At 41.5% G+C, this 24,495-nt stretch overlaps 1 protein-coding gene across 1 annotated transcript in view; it reads right to left on the bottom strand.

Moving 5' to 3' along the window:
• The window catches only part of LOC141146928 (uncharacterized), a 109,629-nt gene that overhangs the window by 27,725 nt on the left and 57,409 nt on the right, over positions 1-24,495 (bottom strand). The window contains exons 8-12 of the mRNA XM_073633735.1: positions 23,944-24,113; positions 12,042-12,196; positions 10,009-10,086; positions 6,653-6,842; positions 1,331-1,458 (exon numbers count right to left, since the gene is read on the bottom strand). Of these exons, the coding sequence (XP_073489836.1) occupies positions 1,331-1,458; positions 6,653-6,842; positions 10,009-10,086; positions 12,042-12,196; positions 23,944-24,113 (721 nt within the window). The remainder of the gene's footprint in view (positions 1-1,330; positions 1,459-6,652; positions 6,843-10,008; positions 10,087-12,041; positions 12,197-23,943; positions 24,114-24,495) is intronic.

The raw sequence follows: 24,495 nt of genomic DNA, 5'->3' as shown, positions 1-24,495 counted from the left end.
ATGTATCATAAGTCTTCAATTTTTTGGATTGATTTTCTTTAATAATAGCAAATTAGACAACACACTATTGTGTATATACACGTTTTTAAGATTTTCACAGATAGAGATGGTTTTGGCATTACCTGTGCAACACACATTCTTCCTCTAATAGCAAGAACAGTTACATCATATTAAGTGGTTTACCAGTCTGGTACAAAGCATAAATGCAGTACTGGGCTTTCTAATTCAAAAGCTTAGCTTGTTCTGGAAACAGTGTTAAGCTGGCCATAGATGGTTTGAATCTCTGGCGGTTCAGCGGGGAATGGCCGAGATTCAAGCCCTCTATGGACAGGCTGATTGTACACAACACAAGTGGATCCATCGATCAACTTGGGTACAACCAGCATGTTGGATTTTTACATGCGGTTATTGCCAGCAGCTATAGCCACTAGCAATAATCACTGTGTTCTCCTGGCAGGGATGGATTCCCGCACCTCCCCCCTGGGAGAACACAATAACTCTGCAGGAGGGATTCCCCCATTAATACTCACTGTGTTGATGGGGGAATCAAGGGATTCTTATTCCTGCAACCCATGGTTGCAGGAAAGAAAATCACATCGTCTATGGCCTGCCTTAGGGATGCACAAGCAATAATTGTTAATTTGTAAAATATACATTTCAAACTAACTATTTAACATTATATAAATCATCAGTGTATCAATGTGTAGACTTTTTTAAGATATAAAATCCTGATCATACAGCATTATCATTTAATTTCATCCAGAGAGGGCTATATGTACATCAAAGAGTTGTAATTTGGACAAACAATTATTTTTTAACTTAAAGTAGAAGTGCACCCTAACACTAAAATCCCTACATCTATAGACACCCACGATCTAACACTAACCTATCTAGCCCTGTAAAGAAGAAATCAGTAAACATACCTTCTTTGAAGCCCTTCCAACCCGATCCCACACTGGGCTGTCAGTTGCGGCTTCGCTGTGGAGGCGGGTGCAGAGGACACAGGCGACAACAGAAGCCCCATAGTAACTCAGTGGTGACGTCACTCCCCATTCATTTCACAGCAATTGTCAGCTGTGTCCTCTGCAGAGCTTCCGGACCGGAGCAGCTTCAAAAAAGGTACATATACTGATTACTTCTTTAGAGGGCTAGAAAGGTTAGTGTTAGATTGTGGGTGGCTGTAGATGCAGGGATTTTAGTGTTAGGGTGGACTTACACTTTACGTATTTATAGGTGTAAGCTTCACAGAAAAGTATAGTTGTACTTACGTTATTGAAATTTTAATGAATTTTGAATAAATTAATGAATTTTGAATACATTTTGTACTTACGTTATTGTTCTTAGATATGTGCTAATTTCCACTAGACTTATGTCTGTTACTTGAGAGCATGAACTGAGAGTGATATTCTCTAGCTTTGGGCATTGTTTCACAATATAATGAACAGCGCGATCTCTTACCTGCAATACACAAAAATTCAGTGATAATTAACTAAATATATAAGATAATGTATTCAATTATAGCTATGGACTGTAGTATAGTTGTTAGAAACATGGGGGGTAACATGCACTAGTTTCAGCGCTTATTATAGATTTATTCTATTCTAGTCAAATACAATTAAAATGTAGAGCATGCTATTTTTGCATTTTTTTCTAATTTAAACCCTTATAGCTCTTATAGATATTTGGACTTATATATATTGTAGTATCATTGCTGACCTTGGGTGATCAGAAGCATTAACAGATCACCATTGAAAAAAAGCCTAAAATGTTCCAAAACTTTATCTAGGATTTGATATTTTCAACACAGTCTTGAAACTGTAGCAGCAGTAAGGTAATTCAACTAAGGATATCGAAATATTACATAGGAAGTGATTTATGATTTTTGTCAAACAAATTATACTTATTAAAAGGGTTATAATGTGGGCCAATCCCAGTAAGTAGTGTGATAAAACTACCTCTGGGGCTCATAGGAAGCTGAAGCCATTTGCTTGGAACCAGGGGCCACCAGCAGCTAGTTAGAGAGTACTAAACATCTTTTATGTCACCGTTGTTTTATATGAAGCCTTTCTGAGCTATGTAAGCTAACAGGGCTTCAGCGAGCCCCTAAGACTCCATTCACACCTGAGCAATTTGTAGCTTGAAGCTTGAAGCTACAAAACGCTGGAGGGGAAAAAAATCAATTATTCTCTATGGAGATGGTTCATATCTCCACTCCAAAACGCCTGAAGCCAGAAGCTCCAAAACACTTGAAGCTCAAACAAGTTCTGTAACTTTTTTTTAGGCAGATTTGGGCGTTTTTCTGCTTTTTACATCGGTGACCCTTTGACCTGTACAAAATTGCGGCAAAAACACGGTTAAAAACAACACAGCAAAAATCGTGGTAAAATTGCACGACTTTCTGCCTAAAAATGCAAAGCTCAGATGTGAATGGGGCCTTATCCTCTACCACCCCTCACTACTTTATTACTTGGGACCTTTACCTGTTCTTCGCTGACAGTGATAGGTGGTCCATTACAAGAGAAATGTAGCTACTCATTCAGATCTCTTTAGCATACTCCAAGCCCTGAACATCCCATTTCTGTAAACAGTGCATTATATCTGCTTCTCTCCACCTGCACACACCTACTTTAAATAACTGTCAAAGTTCACACAATAAGCCTTCACACATATAGGAATGGGTGGAGATTGCTTACAAACACTTCAGAAAGAGCATACAACCCTTATTTTTACCATAGACAGGGAAGCTGAGCTTGAAGTGTAAATCTAAAGCCAGTTGTCAATAGGGATAAACTCCTTCTAGAGGCTGACTTTTTCCAAGGCATGACAGTCCCATACACAAGGCAAAAATTTGCTTGACCATATTCCTACACCATTACTATATTTGCAACTGCTACCCACTGCTCTGCTTCACTCTAAACCACACAAAGAGAGAGAGAAGTAACTATTCCATACAGATGTATTGCTTGAAGCTTGTGGGCCCCGATGCAAAAGTTGACCTGCCCCCCCCCCCCCCCCCCACTACTTCCAACGTGCGTGCAGATACAGCCACCGCATGCCAAGTGGCTTAAGAGTTTTAGAGTTCCCAGAGTTCCTCTTTACATCAGAGGACCGCTGGAGATTCAGAGGACAGGGATCACCGCTGGAGAATCAGAGGACAGGGATCACCGCTGGAGAATCAGAGGACAGGGACCCCTGGCAGGTCACTTGGCAGAGCTCCTTTCCCATCCCAGCACTGTATACAGCCCCCCCACACACACACACTACACAGGGCTGAAATCACATTCCTTTACACAAAGTCTGTCAGTCTTCACAGGGGGTATATCAGGGGTCTCAAACTGGCGGCCCTCCAGCTGTTGCAAAACTACAAGTCCCATCATGCCTCTGCCTGTGGGAGTCATGCTAGTAACTGTCAGCTTTGCAATGCCTCATGGGACTTGCAGTTTTGCATCAGCTGGAGGGCCACCAGTTTGAGACCCCTGGTGTATATGGCATTTATGTTGCCCTTCTGACCTGTGAAATTCTCTGGTCGGAACGGCAGTGCAGTTGCAGTAGGCAGATACACCCTGTGCAGATCATTGCTAACTGGCTGTGTTGTAAAGGAATGTGATTTCAGCCCTGTGGAGGAGGAACAGTATACAGTGCTGTAATGGGAATGGATCTCAGCAGCCGGGCATAGCATGCAGGGGGGGAGGGGTGGTCAGGGGGCTTTGGGGGGGGCAACTTAGATCTGGGAGGGCAAAGCCATGTGACACAAAATCTGGAGCCTGCAGCCCTTCAGGGGCCCCCCGAGGGATTTTTTTTAGCAATTTCTGAAGGTTTCTCTGTCAGAGTTGGCAGGAGGTCACCTCCTGGAGGTGTGGTGTGTCTTTTCCCCAGTTGTCAGAGAAGTTGGGTAAGTAGATATCCCCGAGTGGGGGGGTACAGAGAATCCCAGCTGGTGACTAGGAGACACTGAGCAGTGTCATACCACACCAGTGACATTGGTCCCATCGCGGCTACAGGACGGAACTCTCCTCCTCTTGCCGCGCTGAGCTCAGTTACCATTCCATGTTGCCAGCACACAGCACAGACACTTCCCCATCCTGGGCTGTTCCCACCTCGTGCTCCTCTCCATTTAGGAAATGGCTCACCGCTTCTCCCCAGCCAATAGGAACAGAGGGGTGTGGACTGTGGAAGGCAAAGTAGAAGCCCAGTACCGGAGCGTGGCTGTGGGGCCCTAGGGCAGATCAGAGCTGGATTTTGTGGAAGATATGATAATATGACAGGGAGGCTGCAGGGGCCCCCTGGAGCTAGGGACAGGGTTGCGATTGTGACCCCTGCAACCCCTTATGCTACGCCCATGATTCCATATCTCTCTATCAGATCTCTGGATGTTACAGAAACACTAGGCATTATTGGTCAAAAAAGAAAAAGTTCTGTTTTCTTTCTTTTTTTTCCCCGTTAATACATAGAAGACAATCAGACTCTGGGAAGAACCCTTTTTTTTCAAAAAACTTAAAAAATGTATACGCAAACAGTTGGTTCATTTTTTAAATCCTGTATAATAATAATACATGTAGCACTAAGGATCATAAGTAATAAAGGACAGGGTAAGGCTGCATTCACACCTGAGTATTTTCAGCTCGTAAAACGCCAGAAAAAAACGCCCAAAAAAAAGCTCAACAAGCAAAATCCCATTCATTTCAATGGCACCTGTTCACATCTGAGCATTTTGTCACCTGAAGCAAAACGCCTGAAGCCTGATCTCCAGAACTAGTGTCTCCATTGGAAAATTTCCCCTCTATTTGTAATAGTGACAACCCAAAATTTGTAACATAGTTGGTAAGGTTGAATAAACACTAGTGGTGTGTGTGTGTGTGTGAGAGTTTATGTCAATAGCAATTCACATGTCCCTGTATGTTGTGATTGTTAAGGTGTTTCTTTTAACGATTGGCACTCCCTGTTGATACCACCGATTGTGGAAAAGAATTCCACATCCTTACCACTCTGATAGTAAAGCACCCTCTACGCACTTTAAGGTTAAACCCCTTCTCTTCCAGTTTCAAAGAATGGCCGTGTGTCTTTTTAAACTCTCTTCCAGTTTCAAAGAATGGCCGTGTGTCTTTTTAAACTCCCTCCAACTGAAAAGTTTTTTTTTTTATGCTAGGGTCACCAGGGAGGTATTGTATATCACTATCATATCCCCTCTCAACCGTCTCCTCTCCAAAAAGAGATAGGTTTAATGCTTGTAGTATTTCCTTATAGCTGAGGTCCTGAGCCCCTTATTAGCTTTGTTGCCCTTCTCGGACTCTCTCCAGTTCCAGCACATCCTTCTTGAGGACTAGTTCCTAGAACTGGATGGTATACTCAAGATGTGGCCGAACCTGAGTCTTGTAGAATTGCAGAATTATCATTTTATCCCCTTTTTAATACATGCTAATATTTAGTTGGCTTTGCTTGCAGCAGCTTGGCACTGCATGCAATTGTTGAGCCTGTCATCTACTAGGACCCCCAGGTCCTTTTTTATCCTGGATTCCCCCCCCGTGATTCTCCCCCTATTGAGTAACTTGCCTTCATATTTTTAACACTCAAAAGCATTACTATACATTTTTCAACATTAGTCCTAATTTTCAATGTAGTTGCCCAACCCATTATTTTATTTAGGCCTTCTTTCCACATCTTGCTGTGAGCTTTGTGTCATCAGCAAACACTGAGATTGAGCTATTTATCCCATCCTCTATATCATTTATGAATGAATTAAACGGAATTGGTCCCAGGACAGATCCTTGGGGGACCCCACTTACCATACCAGACCATTCTGAATGCACGTTATTTATCACCACCCTTTGGACGCGGTCCTGTAACCAGTTTTCTATGCAGGTACATACCTTATGGTCCATGCCTACAGACCTCAGTTTGTAAAGTAAACATTTATGAGGGACTATATCAAATGCAAAATCCAGATACACCACATCCACAGGCCTACCTATATCTAGATGGTAGCTCGCTTTCTCATAGAATGTTAGCAGATTGGTGTGGCAAGAACTACCCTTCATGAATCCATGCTGATTACAACTAATGATACTGTTTTCATCAGCAAATTCTTGGATATAGTCCCTTATCATCCCCTCCAATAGTTTACAAACTATTGATGTTAGACTGACTGGCTTGTAGTTTCCAAGGATATATCTCGACTCTTTTTTAAATTGGTACCACGCTGGCTTTTCTCAAATCAGCTGGTACCATTACATTCAGTAAACTGTCCATAAAAATAAGGAACAACAGTCTAGCTATCACCTGACTGAGTTCCTTAAGGATTCTCAGGTGTAAGCCATCTAATCCTGGTGATTTATTTATGTTAAGTTTTTCAAGTCTATTTCTAACACTGGCTTCACAAGGGTACATTCTGTGATGTGTTAACAACATTACAGTTTCAGATTTCTTTCACTTTTGCTAATAATGGTAAACAGGACAAATAGAGAGTGTGAATCTACAGGCAGTAATAAAAACCTGACAGGTGTTCTAATCCTTCTCCACTATCTAAAATTAAAAAGTTTTGCCTTCAGTAATACTTTTAATACTAAAGATTCAGGTGCTTACATTTGAACTTTTTTTGCACAAGTAAATAAATGTGTAGCATTTTTGTACATATTGCTAACAACTGGAAACTTACCACATTAAGACCTGTCAAATTTAGCGTGTTGATCTTGTGCAGGTTGGATGCTATTTTTGTTAGACAGACATCGGTGACTTTTGGTATTCTGCCAATATTTAAATTTTCCAGGTGGGAACATTCAGTAGTTATAGAAATCAAACTCTTAGCGGTGAGGGCATGGCAGCCAAATACTTCTACTTTGACAAGACTGAAAAAAACATTTATTAGCATAAAATACATCTTAAAAAATCCAGAAAAGCTCAAACATTCCTTTTTTCTACTTGTCAATATTTTAAATTTTGAGATGTACATCTCATATACACCATATTTTATTTCACCATATTTGTGAATCAAATGTCAACATGTCAAGTATGAAAATATTTGAGTTATTATTGTCCTTCAATTTAAATGCACTTAAAACAAAAATACACAATAATATTATTAATAATACTAATGCCATATAAGAATCTGGCAAATTGAAATGATTAAGTGAACTAAAACCTCCAAATCGTCAACATATTCATGTGGAGTGAGTAGAACAAAAGTTCCACCAGCATAATTTACAATGATACACAATACAGAATCCATTGTCACACAGGCACCCGAAAACTCAGCTTATAACTAAGCAGGGGTTGACATAACAGGACCAGGAATTATACAGATCTTACTGTCGATGTCACACAGAACAAATACAAATGACTAATTACATAAATTAAATATCTATATTGAACCAGTTTTACCTAGCAAAAAATAGTGTTTCTGTCCATCCAGTTCTTAGATTTCTATCAAACATACAGCCCTGTCCCTTGGGACAGAAGACCTGACTTGTCTCTGTTGAAGGCCTTGTCCATTCCTTAGCCTGCGGCTGGAGAGTGAAAGCAGAAATGGCAGAGTGATGAGCTAATTTCTCTTTCATTCTGCTCTCTCCTCCTATCAGCATGTCCTGTATTAGCACATGAGCACTTTTTTCTCCCTCGCTCAATCTGAGCTTCATTATACAGAGAATTGCAAGTGATTGACACCAGGTCTGATTCAGGTGCTTACACTGCTTGCATAAAAAATACATTTGATGATGAATTAATGAACACAAAGCTGCATTAAATTATCCCTGTTATATCTGCCTGGAGTTCAACTTTAAATACGCATTGAGTGATTAAACCCTGCTCCCTCCACAAACAAAAAATTAAAGGAACATTATAAGTGGCAATTTATTTTAAAACTGGGGGCCTAGTTCCTGAATTTTATAACTACCTTATCCCTGGATTACTCTTTGTTGCCTACAAATTGATTCTACAAAATTAGACCTCCCCATTCACCCAACCTTCTTCCTGTTTGTTGAAAAAACACTGTCAACTCCTAGATGGAAAAATGAATATGCCAATATTGTGGATGCCCTGATAAGTTTTATATGAGACCTATGGCTGAACACGCATCTTTGGCTCCACCTACCTACACTCTCAGTGGTGTTTCTTCGTGGTCTCTTTTTTAGTGGTGTTTTTTTTCATACATGTTTCTCCTCTTTCCAATTAGAAATGATGTGGTGGGACAATTATTATCCTATGTATGCTGTGCATTTTAACTCCAGCAACAACATGCCTTTTGTAGTAATAGAAATACACTTGTACCAAAATCATTACCATGATCAAGGCTGTTTTTAGTAGGACTGATTTTTTTTTTTTTATCCTGTGGATTATTTTTTGTTTTGTTGTTGCTTTTATATACGCTGTACACAACTAAATCCTTTGTACATATAACGCATATGATTATGTTTTGTGTATTGGTCTGTCTGTTACTCTGTATTAAAGAAAAAGAAAAAAACTGAAATCTCCTTTTTCAAAAAAAAAAAAAAAAAAAGATTAAAAATTAAGGGGCCAACAGCAGTACATTATTTTGAGTTGAGCTGCAATGCATCTATTTTTACAATATATTACAGACTTTGTGCTTGTAGAACATGCGGCATGGAAGAAACTCATAAGTGAGTCCACAGCAATGAATCACAATTTCCTTGAAAATGAATTAGGACTGATTCAAGTGTTTTCAATCAGAAATGGGAAAGCATATAAATTCATCAATATACTGAATTCTTCAGAGGACAAGGTCATCCGAATCATTCCAGCAAACATCCATATAACACAACATTCAGTGTTAAACCTGCCTTTGGAAGTAAAGTTGACAGGAAAATATCAGTCATGTAATACAAATTTTTATGTACACACATGAGAATTTACAAAATGTTAAAAAATACTCTTATATATGCCACTTGAATGTAAATGAAACAAAAATGAATCCAACACGGGTAGATACTGCCAGAGTGAGTGGTACCATAATACTGGGATAATATATCTAATTTTCTAAAAGAATTAAAGGAAAATGTCAGTTTTGTAACTCAGTGCCTTGCATGATACCAGTACAAAAGGATCATTTTGTTGAGCAAACATTTTTTTACAGGTATAATACATTTTTTTTTAGACTATGCAACACATACATTTGCAGAACTTTACTTCATATACAAGTAATCTTTTGATGGGATTTACTCCATGAGCCTGAATTCCTAAAGCTTATGCACACACCAATCATCAATCATAGGTGGACAACCAAATCATATATATGTCAGTATTAAGAAAAGTTGTAAATTTGCCCTTTTACTAACCACTTTCAGGTCTCTATTAGAAAAAAGGCATCTGGAAACTTCTTGTATACAGGGAGTTTCAATTTCCTGGCTTTGCCCAGGAAACCACATGGGCCACGTATAGCCTTCCATAAAAGGGAATGGCTGTACACGTTCATACTCTTGTAGATGCCAATGCTTCTTTGCATCAGCATTTACCCATGCATGTTTTTTTCATGTGCGAATCCCTGGGCCTGGCAAAGCACCAGGAATTTACGCCAGGCATGGAAAATGCCTGTAAATGCACTGTGTGTATGAACCCTTAGTGTGAATTTGTTTTGTGGCTGCTGGAAAGGCATGAAACCTTTGATTTGTTAAATAGTAACTTTCAAATTACTTAGTTACCTCAATTTTTTCAATTCCTTTACAATGGAGATGAAGATGATGTACAGTGGGTGAACAAAAAGGTCTGAATGAAGTTACAACCAAATGCAGTCTTAGCTTATTATTCATGTCTTAATTATTTTACTTAATTATTTTTATATCAGCATAGTTTCTAGATGTTCTGTGACTAAAATGTAAAGAACAGGGAAGAAGGGAAAACTCTGAGTGGTGTTTACTATGAATAGAGAAGGTGGTAGGAGGCTCTGAGGAAAATTCCCTTGAAAAGTGTGACTTACCTTGGAAAGCGAACGGTCTATTTTGCCTTTAGAAAGTCAACTATATTTAATGTGATATATCTAGATAGCGTTTATGTATTTCATACCTTTTACTATGCTTTTGCAAAAGGGCAGTGATGGCATGATCTGTAATTTTGCAGCCATTCATCGAAAGATTTTTCAATCTACAGAGAAAAAAAAACATTTTGTGCATATTTGTTTACAACATGTGAATTGTGCCTTTTTTATTATTTGTAATATACAATATATTGCCCAACTAAAATAAAAATCTTTTCTGTGTAAAGATGAATGCAATGTTTAACTAGAAAACATATGTGAAGGATCATTACATAGCTAAGCTAAGTCATAATAAGTGCTGCAAAGAAAAAGTGGAGGTGTTGCCAATAGAAACCAGTGAGAAATATGCACAACAAAACTGGCATCTTGAAGATTTTTCCTGACGCGCTTATGCATCAGCCCATGTCCAAAGAATGACCAATTATTCAGTCACCTTGTGCCATGGTTACCTTCTTCCAGCTGTCCAGATCAGAATTCTCAGTTTACTTCCTGCCTGTTAGTTTCCCCATTGTTTCATTACAATCTTATGACATCCTATACTACATGCACTGAAATGTAATCTGTACACTTTGACAAAAAAGACGTTAGTAAGGTAGTTTTAAATATTTTCAAATGTGTAACATGCATGCCCTTTTCAAGTCCACTGTGATGTCAGATAGACAGGTTGTCTGCCAACTTTATAAACCATTATTTAATATTTGTCAATTTTGCTGATTTGTAATTGCAGAAGATGGTTTCAAATGCAAAGAGCGGACAGAATCTGGTCATATTGGGCATTTATTACTGAACAATTGGATCTTTTTTAAAGTTCTCTTTTAAAGGGTATATACTGATGACTATCAAAGTGGTTAGTTAAAAATATTGCACAAATTTTAGCAAACTTTATTCCTGAAGTGTACCTGTGTGTGCTCTATGGATTCTTATTCCTTGATACTCATTGCCGTAATTAAGGATGACTAAATCAGGATAGTTGCTGTTTCGGCACTACTGGTTTATTTTGTGACTAAGGTTCACACATTTGCATCTCCATTTTTCATGCTGTTTTTAGTGCATTTTGTGATGCACGTTGAAGCGCAGCTTGCACATTTCTATGGGCCTCAAAACCCACGAAAATAGGTAAAACAAGCAGACCTGAGCTATTTTACAAGCGTGTTCTAATGTGCATGCTACAACGTGAATGTGTGAATGGGTCTTGGGGGTTGAGTACTCTGACTAAAGGGCTAAACCTCACTCACCGACTATCCCTCATCCTATGAGAGTGCATTTATTGGTCATTGAGGCATGATCATTGGATGGAAATGGAAAGTTGGCAGGGCTTAGACCCAAAGCCAAAGAGGTCAAGCCCTTAGCAACAGTCAAAGTTAAAGCATATGGTCACACAAAAAAAAGCTTTCCTGTCTAAAAAAGGTAATAGTAGACATTTATTGATACCTACCTTAGGCAAGACTTTTCATTTTAAATGTTTAAAATTGGTAACAGATTCACTTTATGCACAGGATTATTAGATCTAAATGTGGAGTGACAAGCCAGACAACCAAAATGATACACCAAATGCAATTCAAAAATGGATCATTGTCAATACCAGGATGGCAAACAAAGGTATGAAATGTAATGCAAAATGTGTATTTTATAAACTATGTAAAGCCATATGGCTGAGTTGGGTTGATGACATACATTTGCTTTGGCAGGAAATGTGTTTATGTGTTTATGAACAAGTGCGATCAGTGTCATAGTGCACATGTGCATTAGCAGTCTCAAGAGCAGGAAATACATTGGAAAATAGCACACGTACACCCAAAAACAAGTGGATGGCTAATGTGAGTTTCAGAATAAAATACAAATCTGTTTTTGTTATGGCATTCCAGATCAGTGATGGCAAACCTTGGCACCCCAGATGCTTTGGAATTACATTTCCCATGATGCTCATGCACTCTGCAGTGTAGTTGCGCATCATGGAAAATGCAGTTCCAAAACATCTGAGGTGCCAAGGTTCACCATCACTGTTCTAGAGTGCCTCCAGAAAGAAGCAACTGAACTGTTAAATACCATATACAATATTTACCGAGCACATCCTTCTACAAGAGCAACGATGCCTTTATCGGTGGCCCCTGTCCAGCTTATGTCTACTGATGTCAGTTGGATACAATAAGCACTGGCATGGGATAAGACTGCGTCTCCTTCAAATCTCAAACCACTGCAATTGGTTATATTCAGTTCCTGTACAGATAAGAATTACAGTAATGTGAAGCACATGTATGACATTTCTGAAAAGGAAAACCAGCATTTTGTAGAATCAAAAGAACTAAAATTTGGTAAATAGAAAATTAAAGCAAATCTAAACCCCAAAAATGTAAGTTGCAGTTTAACCCCTTTACGCTGCTTAATATGTATGCGCAGTGGCAAAAGGGTGGGCTTTAACATACATATGTGTCGCTGGACGGCCGTTGTTTACGTGCTGAAAGTACAATCTCTGATCGCTCCCAGCACAAAGACCGAGCTGTGGCAGACTGCTCTCTTTCCAGGCTACAGATCAGTAGCTGGCAGGACGGTCACCAATCCTTCCTGCCCCTCCGGGCATTCCAAACTATTTAAAAGGATACCATGGTAGGCAGGAAAGGGTTAAAGTGATTGTTTCACCTTGTAAAACAACCCCATTCAGTTTAAAATATAAATGAAAGGCAAAACATTTTTGTATAGATATATATAAAAAAAAATTATAAATACCTTTTTTCCCTTTTTTATAAGTGATCACATACCCTCTGTTCTCAGCTGCATAAGAGCTGGGGAAAGAGAAGAAGCAGCACACTGAGCTTCCCAGTGAATGGCTGTGCAGCGAGGGCGTGTCAGGAAAAGTCTGATCATTGGAGGAGAGTACACTAAGTTCCCAGCATAGCTAGAGGACTGACCACGCTGTGATTTCCTGCTTAGTGTGGTTCGTTTTTAATAGGAAAGCAGAGGTACTGGCAGGAACACCAGTGATTTCATGCAAAGGAAGCAATACAAAGAGAACAGGATACCTTTTCCTACAAGTACTTTGTACAGCAGACACAGATCAGGAATAAGAAGTGTTGGGGTAACAAACTCTTTAAGGCTTCATGCCCCTGGGTGCATTTGCCTGTGCAGCATAAAGACGCTGTGCATTTCTGGTGCCCAGGATGTCCAAGAGCGGCCACCTATAGATATGAATAGATGAAAATGGTTTTACACAGCTATTCGCTGATATAGGAGTAAAGTAGCGCATATGCATAGATTTTTAGAAGGGGGAAAAAGTAGACCCCCCCTGAGAAAGGAAGTCACGGACGGACCAAGCTGCTTATCAAGGGAACTTTATTATTGCACAATTAATGAAAACAAGAATACAAAAACTAGGTACCCACCACCAACACCTAGACTAATATTAAAATAAGACAACTGTGACAGACCTAGCCGGGAGAGAGACTTTTGGAGGGGACTGAATGCTAACCTCTTGCCAATCGATCGTGGGCCCTGGCATTTGGGGGAACGGTGCTCTTTGTGAGCTGTATGCCTGGGGACCCTTGAGGTGGTACTACTGTGGATTCGGGTCCTGGTCCCCCAGGACACACAGACTCTGGGGACCCTGGATTTGCCATATTAGAAATAGTGGCTGATTCATAATGCTGGGACAGATACTGTCTAAATGTCATGTCTCAGTCATCTAGGCTGTCTAAAGGGATTAGTTAATTAGCCATGTTAATTAGGTTAATTCGGTTACAGGTGTATTGTTAGAGTAATATGAGCCGGAGGTATGCACCTCCACTTTTAGTGTATAAAAGAGCCTGTATTTTCCAATAAAGGAAATTCCTGGTTGAACTTACATACAGCCTGCCTGGTGTTTGTTCTGAGCTATCACAACTGGGTTAGAACGGCACATAGCTGTAGTTCTAATCCCGGAGCATTGGATGACCGAACCATCAGATGTGGTGCGATCTGCAATCTGATTCTATAGCTGCAAAGGAGTGTCGGGAGAGTGGAACCGAGCGAGCAAGGGGCTCGTTACATTGGGATTTGCTCTCCAGTTACAGGCACACTTCAAACCAGCCTGCAGGAGAGCCATGCTGAAAGACTTACTTGAGAGCCGTGGAGGGAATGGTGGGATCATGCTTCCTTGCCGTGAACACATCCAAACCATCACCTGGATCCAAGGTCCAGATAGCAGGAGAGGAGAGATACCAGCCACCATGGATGAGGAATTCAGAAGGAGGTTGCGAGAGAAGCAGATACAGCACAGAGGACCAGTATCAGAGCAGGTCCTGCTAGGATGGTTTGATTCTATCCGCTGCAAACTCTGGAAGGAAGCACTAGCCCGTGAGCAGCGAAACCAGGGAAAAGTTCTCCCCTCCATCCATGTAAGGTACTGGTCGCAGTATGAAGTGCGAATGCTGTTATTGGGGGAACAGCCGAACCAGGAGTGGACAGCCGAGTTAAGCAGGCTGATCCGGGCAGAAGTGCGGTTGGACGAGAGCTACAGAGCCCTCCAGTGGTATGTAGCCCAAGTGTGCCCGTGGACAGCGGATGACAGCCCCATGGAAGGCTTTGACTACGATGGCCTGGGATTGTTATACTGGAGGCTGTCCAGGGACCCTGACTTTGGGAGTGATCGGGAGTGGCGTTTGGAGGAAATAATGGAGCACAGAGAGCGAAGACTGAATGTCTCAGAAGTGCACTGGGCACAGGAAGGTTTGGAGTTTCTGGCCGTTCAGGAATGGGAGCTGGAGATCGCCTACAGACAGCTGTTAGACTCTGCTCAGCAGCAGGGTGGTGCTCCCTTTGCCTAGGACTATCAGGAAATACCAGTCGACAACTATGAAATCCTGGCTGAAGAGTTGACAATGTGGCAGAGTAACAGTGTGCTTTGCCAACCTGCCCCCGCAGCTATGGAGGCGGAGGTCTTATGGCGGATGCAGCAAGTGCTGACTGACCTTGATTAACCTGTTTCTGCATGGGATGATCTTGGATGGAGGAATGTGCCTGTCCAGCAGCATGCCAGAGAATCGGCAGTGGAAAATCTGAAGATTGCCGTCCCCAAACCTGAAGTGCTGACAACAGGGCAGAGCTCTGCTAACCTCTGCCCAGCACTGATAGCATCTTCTGGGTTCCACGGAGAGGAGATGGTGAACCTTTATCCCCAGACACCAGTAGCAGAGACAGGGGATTTGATAGACTTTTCTGCTGAGGAAGAACAACCTGGTGAGCCTCCAGCAGAAGAAGAGCTGTTATTAGGGCCATACTTCACTGTGCTCTGCCCAGCACTGATAGCATCTTCTGGGTTCCACGGAGAGGAGATGGTGAACCTTTATCCCCAGACACCAGTTGCAGAGACAGGGGATTTGATAGACTTTTCTGCTGAGGAAGAACGACCTGGTGAGCCTCCAGCAGAAGAAGAGCTGTTATTAGGGCCAAACTTCACTGTGCTCTGCCCAGCACCAACAGAAGTATCTGTGAAGTTACAAGGAACTTCCCCAGCTGAAGCGCTGGCAACCGGACAGAGGGTCCAAGATCTCTGCCTTGCACCTGTGGCGGTTCCGGAGACTCAGGGTGAGAAGGAGGTGGTCACTTCCCAGCAGCAGATCAGGATACAGGGGAAGAAGGGAGAGGAGGTGTTCATCGTCCCTCCTCAACAGTTGGCCAGGGTGGAGGAAGTGGTCTTTCCTCCCCAGCACAGATCTGTGCACCTGGGAGACAGTACCACAGACATATCGTCCCAACATCCAGATGAGGAAATGGAAGCAGCCGGCTCACCTCCCCAATGGCAGCTACACAGTTTGGGGGTGGAGGAAGCCAGCCTCCTGCCCCAACGCTTAGCTGGAGCGGAGGATGCGGAGTCCCCAGCAGAAGTGCTGGCAACAGGGCAGAATGCTACCAACCTCTGCCCAGCACCGGCAACAACTACCGAGTTCCAGGGAGGCGGGGCAGTCGGCCTCCCTCCCCAACAGTTAGCCGGAGCAGATGGTGTGGGGTTTCCAGCAGAAGGGCTGGCAACAGGGCCGAGTACTGCTGGACTCTGCCCTCAACTAACAGAGGATGGATTTCCTGTGAAGGTGGATGGGACTTCAGTCTCCATCTGTATACCCCAGGGATGCGGGGCAGTCGGCCCAGATCCCCAACAGCATGATAGAGTGAGCCCAGACACCCTGTCTTCTCTCCAGCGGCAGAAAGGACTCCAGGGAGAAGGGCCAGTCCAGGCCTCTCCCCAGCAGCAGATATGTTCTCTGAGAGAGGCAGAGGTTGGCTGGGTGAGTAATGCTTTGTTTGGAAAAATTTGTTTGGGGTACTGTGTGGGTACAGGCAATAGAGGACTGGAACTACTGACTAACTTCGGAGTCAACCCATCTGGGGTCTCCTCCTGTGTTAGTCTCCTGCCGAAAGGGGAGAAATGTGACAGACCTAGCCGGGAGAGAGACTTTTGGAGGGGACTGAATGCTAGCCTCTTGCCGATCAATCGTGGGCCCTGGCATTTGGGGGAACGGTGCTCTTTGTGAGCTGTATGCCTGGGGACCCTTGAGGTGGTACTACTGTGGATTTGGGTCCTGGTCCCCCAGGACACACAGACTCTGGGGACCCTGGATTTGCCATGTTAGAAATAGTGGCTGATTCATAATGCTGGGACAGATACTGTTAGGAGATGCTGATGTAAATTCCAGCATCTGTCTGTCTGTTGCCTGCTAGAATGTGTATTGTAAATAAGTCTCTAGTATGGGATCTAAGAGTCATTATCCCCTTTGTTGTTTGTGTTAATTAACTCTGCCATTGTGATAATGTTGATTGGGTTTTCTGAGCTACAAGACGACCAGTCTGGTCTAAAGGTCATGTCTCAGTCATCTAGGTTGTCTAAAGGGATTAGTTAATTAGCCATGTTAATTAGGTTAATTATGTTACAGGTGTATTGTTAGAGTAATATGAGCCGGAGGTATGCACCTCCACTTTTAGTGTATAAAAGAGCCTGTATTTTGCAATAAAGGAAATTCCTGGTTGAACTTACATACAGCCTGCCTGGTGTTTGTTCTGAGCTATCACAACTGGGTTAGAACGGCACATAGCTGTAGTTCTAATCCCGGAGCATTGGATGACCGAACCATCAGATGGTGCGATCTGCAATCTGATTCTATAGCTGCAGAGGAGTGTCGGGAGAGTGGAATCGAGCAAGCAAGGGGCTCGTTACAACAATGTTGTCTATATAAAAGCAGCTGCGTCACATATACATCAGGCACACACATGTCGCGGATGACGCACCGCATCACGTCACGTCAGCGCAAGCGCACCACACACTATGTGGATAGTGGGAGCGATCTCCAGCTGAGATATCAGGATGGTGTGCCTAGACGGCTTCACAATGCTACATCGCTACAGCGGTATCAGAAGTACCCTGTGGAACTCCCTGGACTTCCGTGAGGCAATCGAGCACCCTGCATTACAGGATCTGTGCGGTGCGAGATCCCCTTATAGACGGCATCCTATGGATATACCTGGGACACCTGCCAGCTATAAGAGACTCTTGCCCACAACGGTTGGGTGAGTGGAGCAGTGGTCCTGTGATTGTCTATATCATTGCACAATACTTCTGTCCTGATCTGCAGAGGAACTTTACCCACTATCCTAGTTAAATAAACTTTACACTCGGTTACCCTTGCTTATACGGCTTGGCCTGAAGCTGAAAACATGAACAAATTACTGACTACTTGTGGCTATATGCCACCCTCTATACAGTGTTTATAACCTGTGGAATAAGAGTCAACTAAGTTAACCCAGTGGCATCCCTCTTTATAGGGTCTATTTTTCAAGTGTGTGAATTCCCAATAAATTACCCACTTATCCCCCACCTGGGGGCTTGATGGTTAATAATGACGGGATTTGCACGTTTAGTGATGGTGCTAGTAACCAGGACTTACCTGCCTATCTAACCGCCTATTCACTTGGGTGTATATGGGGTGTGTGTGCCTGATGTATACGTGGGGCAACTGCTTTTATATAGACAACGTTGTCTTATTTTAATATTAGTCTAGGTGTTGGTGGTGGGTACCTAGTTTTTGTATTCTTGTTTTCATTAATTGTGCAATAATAAATTTCCCTTGATAAGCAGCTTGGTCTGCCCGTGACTTCCTTTCTCAGGGGGGTCTTCTTTTTCCTCCTGCTCTATTTTAGTTAGAATTTTAAGCCCCGGACACCGCACCATAGCTGGTGAGCCTACATCTTAAGGGACGTTGCACCTGTTACGCACATCAACTTGATGGTGCAGTGCATATACAATAGTGAGCTGATGGTTCCCTATCATTTTGCATAGATGTAATGTCCTGAAGGCACAGTACCTGCATTCCGGCCCTTACATTTGTGCTCATGTGCTGCTTTACGCATAGCTGTGTATAGGTGCCCTCAACCCATTCGTGTCTATGGGCAGCTCTACCCAGCTCCAAGACATCCGAGACACTAAAAATACACAGCGTGTTTATGCTGCAGGGGCAAATGCACCTTTGTGCATGGAGCCTAACAGCGCTTAGATGTTCTTTTTCCTATTTTAAAGCTTTCTTCCGTTTAGGGGTGTTCGTATGTAATCACACATGGAGTGATTACATATGGTTAGGGATGTGTGGATACTCAGTTTTTGTGTATGTATTAAGCATATACAGTGGGTAAAAAATGTATTTGATCCCCCGCATATTTTGTAAGTTTTCTCAATTACAAAGAAATAAAGGGTCTATAATTTTTATCATAGGTGTATTTTAAATGATAGAGACAGAATAGCAACCAAAAATCCCGAAAAAACTCATGATACAAATGTTATAAATTGAGTTGCAGTTCAGTGAGTTAATTTAAGTATTTGATCCACAAGCAAAACATGACTTAGTACTTGGAGAACCCCTTGTTGGCAAGCACAGAGGTAAGACGTTTCTTGTAGTTGGTTACCAGGTTTGCACACATCTTGGGAGGAACTCTTCTTTACAGATCTTCTATAAATCCTTAAGGTTTCTTGGCTGTCCCTTGGCAACTCGAAGTTTCAGCTCCCTACATACATTTTCTATAGGATTAAGGGCTGGAGACTGGCTAGGTCACTCCATGACATTAATGTGCTTCTTCTTGAGCCACTCTTTTTTTTGCCTTGGCGGTATGTTTTGGGTCATTGTCATGCTGGAAGACCCATCCATGACCAATTTTTTTAGTGTTCTGGCTGAGAGAAGATGGTTCTCATCCAAGATTTTACAATACATGACCCTGTCCATTGGCCCCCCAATGCAGCAAAGTCAGCCAGAGAAACAGTCCCAAAGCAAAATGTTTCCACCTCCGTGCTTGACTGTAGGGATGGTGTTCTTAGTGTCATAGTCAGCATTTTTCTTCCTACAAACACAGCGAGTCTAGTTAATGCCAAAGAGCTCAATTTTGGTCTCATCTGACCAAAGCACTTTCTCCCAATCCTTTTCTGAATCATTTAGATGTTCATTGGCAAACTTCAGATGGACCTATACATGTGCCTTCTTGAGGAGAGGCACCTTGCGGGCCTTGCAGGATTTCAATCCATGGTGGCGTATTGTGTTAACAATGGTTTGTTTGGTGACTGTGGTCCCAACTGCCTTGAGATCATTCACAAGCTCCTCCTATGTAGTTCTGGGCTGATCCCTCACTTTTCTTATGATCATCCTTACCCCATGAGGCGAAATCTTGCATGGAGCTCCAGACCGAGGGCACTTGATGGTTATTTTGTATTTCTTCCATTTGCGTATAATCGCTCCAACAGTTGTCTCCTCACCAAGCTTCTTGCTGAAGGTCTTGTAGTCCATTCCAGCCTTGAGCAGGTGTACAATCTTGTCCCTTGTCCTTTGACAGCTTTCTGACCTTGCCCATGATTGTGAGGTTTGAATTTAAGAAAGAGATTCTGTGGACAGGTGTCTTTTATACACATAACGAGTTGTCGTTAGGAGCACCTTCTTAAATTAACAGGACAAATCTCTGTACTACATTAACACATACTGTAGCCAGTCTGGGGGAGCCAAAATATTTGTTGGTTGGTAGGGGATCAAATACTTATTTTACTCACTAAACTGCAACTGTAATTTATAACATTGTATCGTGTTTTTTTTCTGGATTTTTGGTTGATATTTTGTCTCTATCATTTAAAATAAAATCTATGATAAAAAATATAGAATTTTCATTCATTTGTAAGTGGGCAAACTTACAAAATCTGCGGGAAATCAAATAATTATTTTCCCGCTGTATATGACTTTGTATAGTTTTTATACTTTTTTTATAACAAGTTGTGATATCATATATGTACAAATAGTGGTATAATAGACAACTTGTGAAAGTTTTTTTAGCTTTACCATTAAAACCTGACAGGTTTTACCACTCTGTCCAAAACTAAAAAAATAATTTTAGTTTGAGTTACACTTTGGGCATTTCATTGTCTTATCAATTTGTTGTTAAAAATGTGCAGAGTAAGTAGTATTTTATTTTGTAACTTAACTGAAAGTATAGTTTCATGAGAGGATGCATTCCTGGACAAAGAAACTCCCAGTTACCAGATGACAATCACTCAGTAAACTGGTATGTGAAATAAATCTCCTGCATTTCATCTAAGGGAACAGTGACGTCATCCATTTCTCAGTACCAGCTACATAATCTCACACACTTGCCTGCCAGGTATGGTTCCAGGATGTGGTTTTCTTTTGTAAATAAACACGTGAAAGCTCTTCAGACTTCAATAGATATGGGTATGGCCACAACTGCACTGTGCCTCAGATATTCCCTAACAGTCCTAGTCAAGTTCTGCACACTAGTGACGTCTGTCCTGCATCCAACCTACTAACTGCAAAGCCAAAACAGTAAATGGAAACAGCGGCTGTGCCAAAACCCTTTAAGGCTTGGAAGGAACAGGTGCATTATTCATTTGCACACTTCAGACTTTAGTAACACACATACAAGACGTTGTGGATTTTTAAGACACGTATGTGGGAACAATACAAATTTTTATTCAGGGTTTCTCAAACATTTTTTCCATGCCACCAGACAGGCTCACAATTGCATTCATTGGAAACATTTGGAAAGATCCACACAATTATTTTTTGGAGTATAAATTACTCCACAATGCCTGTTTAATACAAAAAAAAGTGTGTAAAAAAAAATAGTAACAAGCAGTATTTGAGAAAAGGCGAGGGAAACAATGCTTTATTTCATAATTCAGTCTAATTTAAACTAAGAAGCATAGTTACCTATAGTAACCTTTTAAATGTAAGGAAATGTCAAAATGCTAGCCTGTGCTCTGTAATAAACCTACAGACAGATGTCATATTCATTTTGTCCCTATTGAATCGCTCTCTCTGTATCTGAGGCAGCGGGAAGTTGTTCCCATCACTAGCCATCAAGATTGGGAGTGACCTCTCGCTGCATCTGCCTACAAAGCGAGCAATTCCAAAGGGACAGACAGGCAGCCTCTTTATTGATCCTGCCGCTGGTGATTTTGTCTCTAGCAGAGGAATCGCCCCCATCTGACATTGTCCTAAACCTGTTTTAATCTTATCTTAATGTTATATTACCAATATATGCAAACAGATCTTTTTTTTGTGTGTGCATCCATTGTGTAACGGCAAAAGGGGAAAATAGTTCAAATAAACTCTGAGTTAATAAGCAGTAAACATGTCCTTGCTGCTGCTGGTAGTATGGAGCAATTCAGATTCAAAACTCCCCAACTCCCATTCCCCAAGACTGGGAAGCTGTCAACTTACTGCTGAAAGTGAAAGCTAAATCATCTACTGAGTGAAAGTGAAAGTGTTGTTGCTGTAAATTTGAGGATGAATTACTCCCCAATGACTGCTGATACAGATGTCAGGGAAGGCCACTTTTAAAGCTTTTTTTATTGCTTGGATTGTATATGCAAATATTTAAATGTTCTTATGCTGGTCATGGCTCTATAGTTTTTTTATTCCACTATGTTGCATAAAAGATGGTTAAAAAACTGTACAGAAAAGCAATTTTGTTCAATTTTTCAATATTTCTTCTTTATTGAAAAAAATGCACCCACGTCTACTAACACAAAGTCTATTGAGGAACACAGGACTTTAGGAATTCTGAAACAGTTCAGATATACTGCCGCCTGTGGGAAGTTGGAACACTGGAAAAACAAAATTGTTGAAGCCAGCCCCCATATAACCCCAACTCTACTTATCATGTCCCAATTTTGTGAGCAAGCAATACACAGGAGATCCAATTGATGAAGGAACCTCCCATAACAGAGTATCTGAAAGAATCAACATCTGAATCAAGGCTAGATGAAGAAAAGGCCATACAAAAACAGGGGAACTGCCACAACCAAGGGGAAGGCACTGAAGGTCATCCTTGTTCTCAAGACAGAGAATTACCGCTAAGTGGAAACTGCCAACTATCTAGAAAAAAAGAGATGGAAAAACACACTATCCTAACAGGAAGAAAACTAGACCAACATTACAATTCAGTCAACCAGAAAAAAATTTACTGGGCAAAAAAGATCCCTAAAGAGAAGATTGAACAGACAACTACATCCAAAAGGAAGAACCCCCACAGGGTAAACATTTAAGTGATTAGAAGAAATTAGAAGGATGGTAGAAACTGAAGGGAGCTAAACCTGAAAAGGTAGGTTTATAAACAACACCTGCACAAATGGGTGGCAGGGATGAGCATATAATGGATTTAAAAAGCACATAAGGGATCCTTCCAATGAAAGCCCCGTGGGTGTTCCTGGGGTGTGATGAACCACATAGTTAACTTCCTAACCTGTTGCCAACTTTATGATTTTAAGAATTATTTAATTTGTAATGTCCCTGGAATCACTGATAGAAAATTATTGGTTTAGCTATTCCAGGTGTATTTTGTTCCTTGTAATATCCCTTGATTCATAGATTAAAATGAAAAGATTGTTGAACATACTAAAGAGATTGTGCGTACATTTGTTGATTTTTATACAGATGTACTGTATGTTGAAAGCACACTACCACTATTGAGTTAGATCATTATTTGACTCAAACTGATATGCCTAACCTATCCTCGCAACAGGTATTGTTATTGGAGGCCCCTATTACAATTGAGGAAATGCTGCTGTCTTCTCCTTTGTGTTTAATAAAATGACAGGGCCAGATGGTTCCCCAATTAGTGGTATATTCACTATAAAGAAATTCTACAAAGTTCTAGAAATCCTTCTTGCCTCTAAGGAAAGCATAAAAAAACCTGTATACTGTGAATCTTTTTGCCTCATTTGTTTAATTGATGCAATAAACTCAAGCAGCACTGTTTGTCAAACTCAGCCATTGAGTTCAATAAGGCTGTGCTTCTGCGTGCAATGCACAGCATTGCAGCGTGGAAGTTCAGCAATATAGGGTTAAATCAGGTGGTGAAGACGCACTATAACATCGCCTCACTGCCTGTCAAACGCCCTCTGAAAAGCACTGACTGGAAGGAGGGAGCCTGAGGTAAAGCAGGGATTTCTGCAGATCCCGACCTGGAGTGAAGAGCGGGTGCAAGGTTCTTGGGGCTTGCAGTGTGCAGGTGCTATCAAAGGAAGAACTTGGCCAGGTAGAAGAGCGGAGGGAGTGTGGTGGGCTGCAACACTCTCCCATAGGCTACCCTCTGTACCAATCAGCTTTTCAGGCTCTCTCCTTCCAGCTCTTGCAGCTTTCCACACAGACATCTGTCAGCATGCCTCTCTGAGCCTGTCAGCGTCCTTAGTGAAGAAGCTGACAGGTTAAGAAAGGAATACTGACAGTGGAGATTTTAAGGGCCAGATAGGGACAGCCAAATGGCTAGATTTGGCCCTGGGGCCGCAAGTTGCTTAGTCTGACTTATATGTAGTCATTAAATACTTTAAACTGCAATGCAGTATTTTTGTATGATCTTATGCTAAAACATATTTAGTGACCTAATATTAAAAGCATGGTGAAATAAATAAAATATGTGCTTAGTGACCTAGAATATTTGCACAGGGTTTTTACCATAAGAGAAGTCTTGCAATGCTGGAAAAGTTTCCCAAGGCCTTCTTCTGTTATGTTTTGGCTCTCATCATGGCAGCGATATAAAGACAACGTTTCAGGGTGATGAAGTCCTATAGACACTAGACAGTTGTCACTGAGGGAATGGCAGTTTGTAATCTTAATCACCTTCCCTAAATCAGAAGAAGAAAAATGTTAGTCAAAAGTATTTCATAAAAGAGCACTGCATCAAATACAGTATGTTATCCAGCTTCCTTGTAACTTCCTGTGCACTGGACTGATACCAAATGATTTGAAATATATCTAATGAGCTTTCACTTGCTATCTTCTGTGGACTATAAAACCTCATCTCACTATGTAAGGAAGATAAGGAGAGGAGGAGGTATTTGTAGTCCATATCAGGGGAGCAGTGTAGGCTGACAACATTGCTCCTCCATAGATACAGTACAGAGAGCGAGTATTGGCACCCTAGGTAGTGTATTACTGGCAGGATCACAAAGTGAAAATACAGGGGGTCCCCTAGTTACAAACATCCGACTTACAAACGACTCCTAC

The sequence above is a fragment of the Aquarana catesbeiana genome, linkage group LG01, assembly GCF_042186555.1.
Source record: "Aquarana catesbeiana isolate 2022-GZ linkage group LG01, ASM4218655v1, whole genome shotgun sequence".
Taxonomy (NCBI): domain Eukaryota; kingdom Metazoa; phylum Chordata; class Amphibia; order Anura; family Ranidae; genus Aquarana; species Aquarana catesbeiana.
This window is presented reverse-complemented; position numbering and strand designations above follow the sequence as displayed.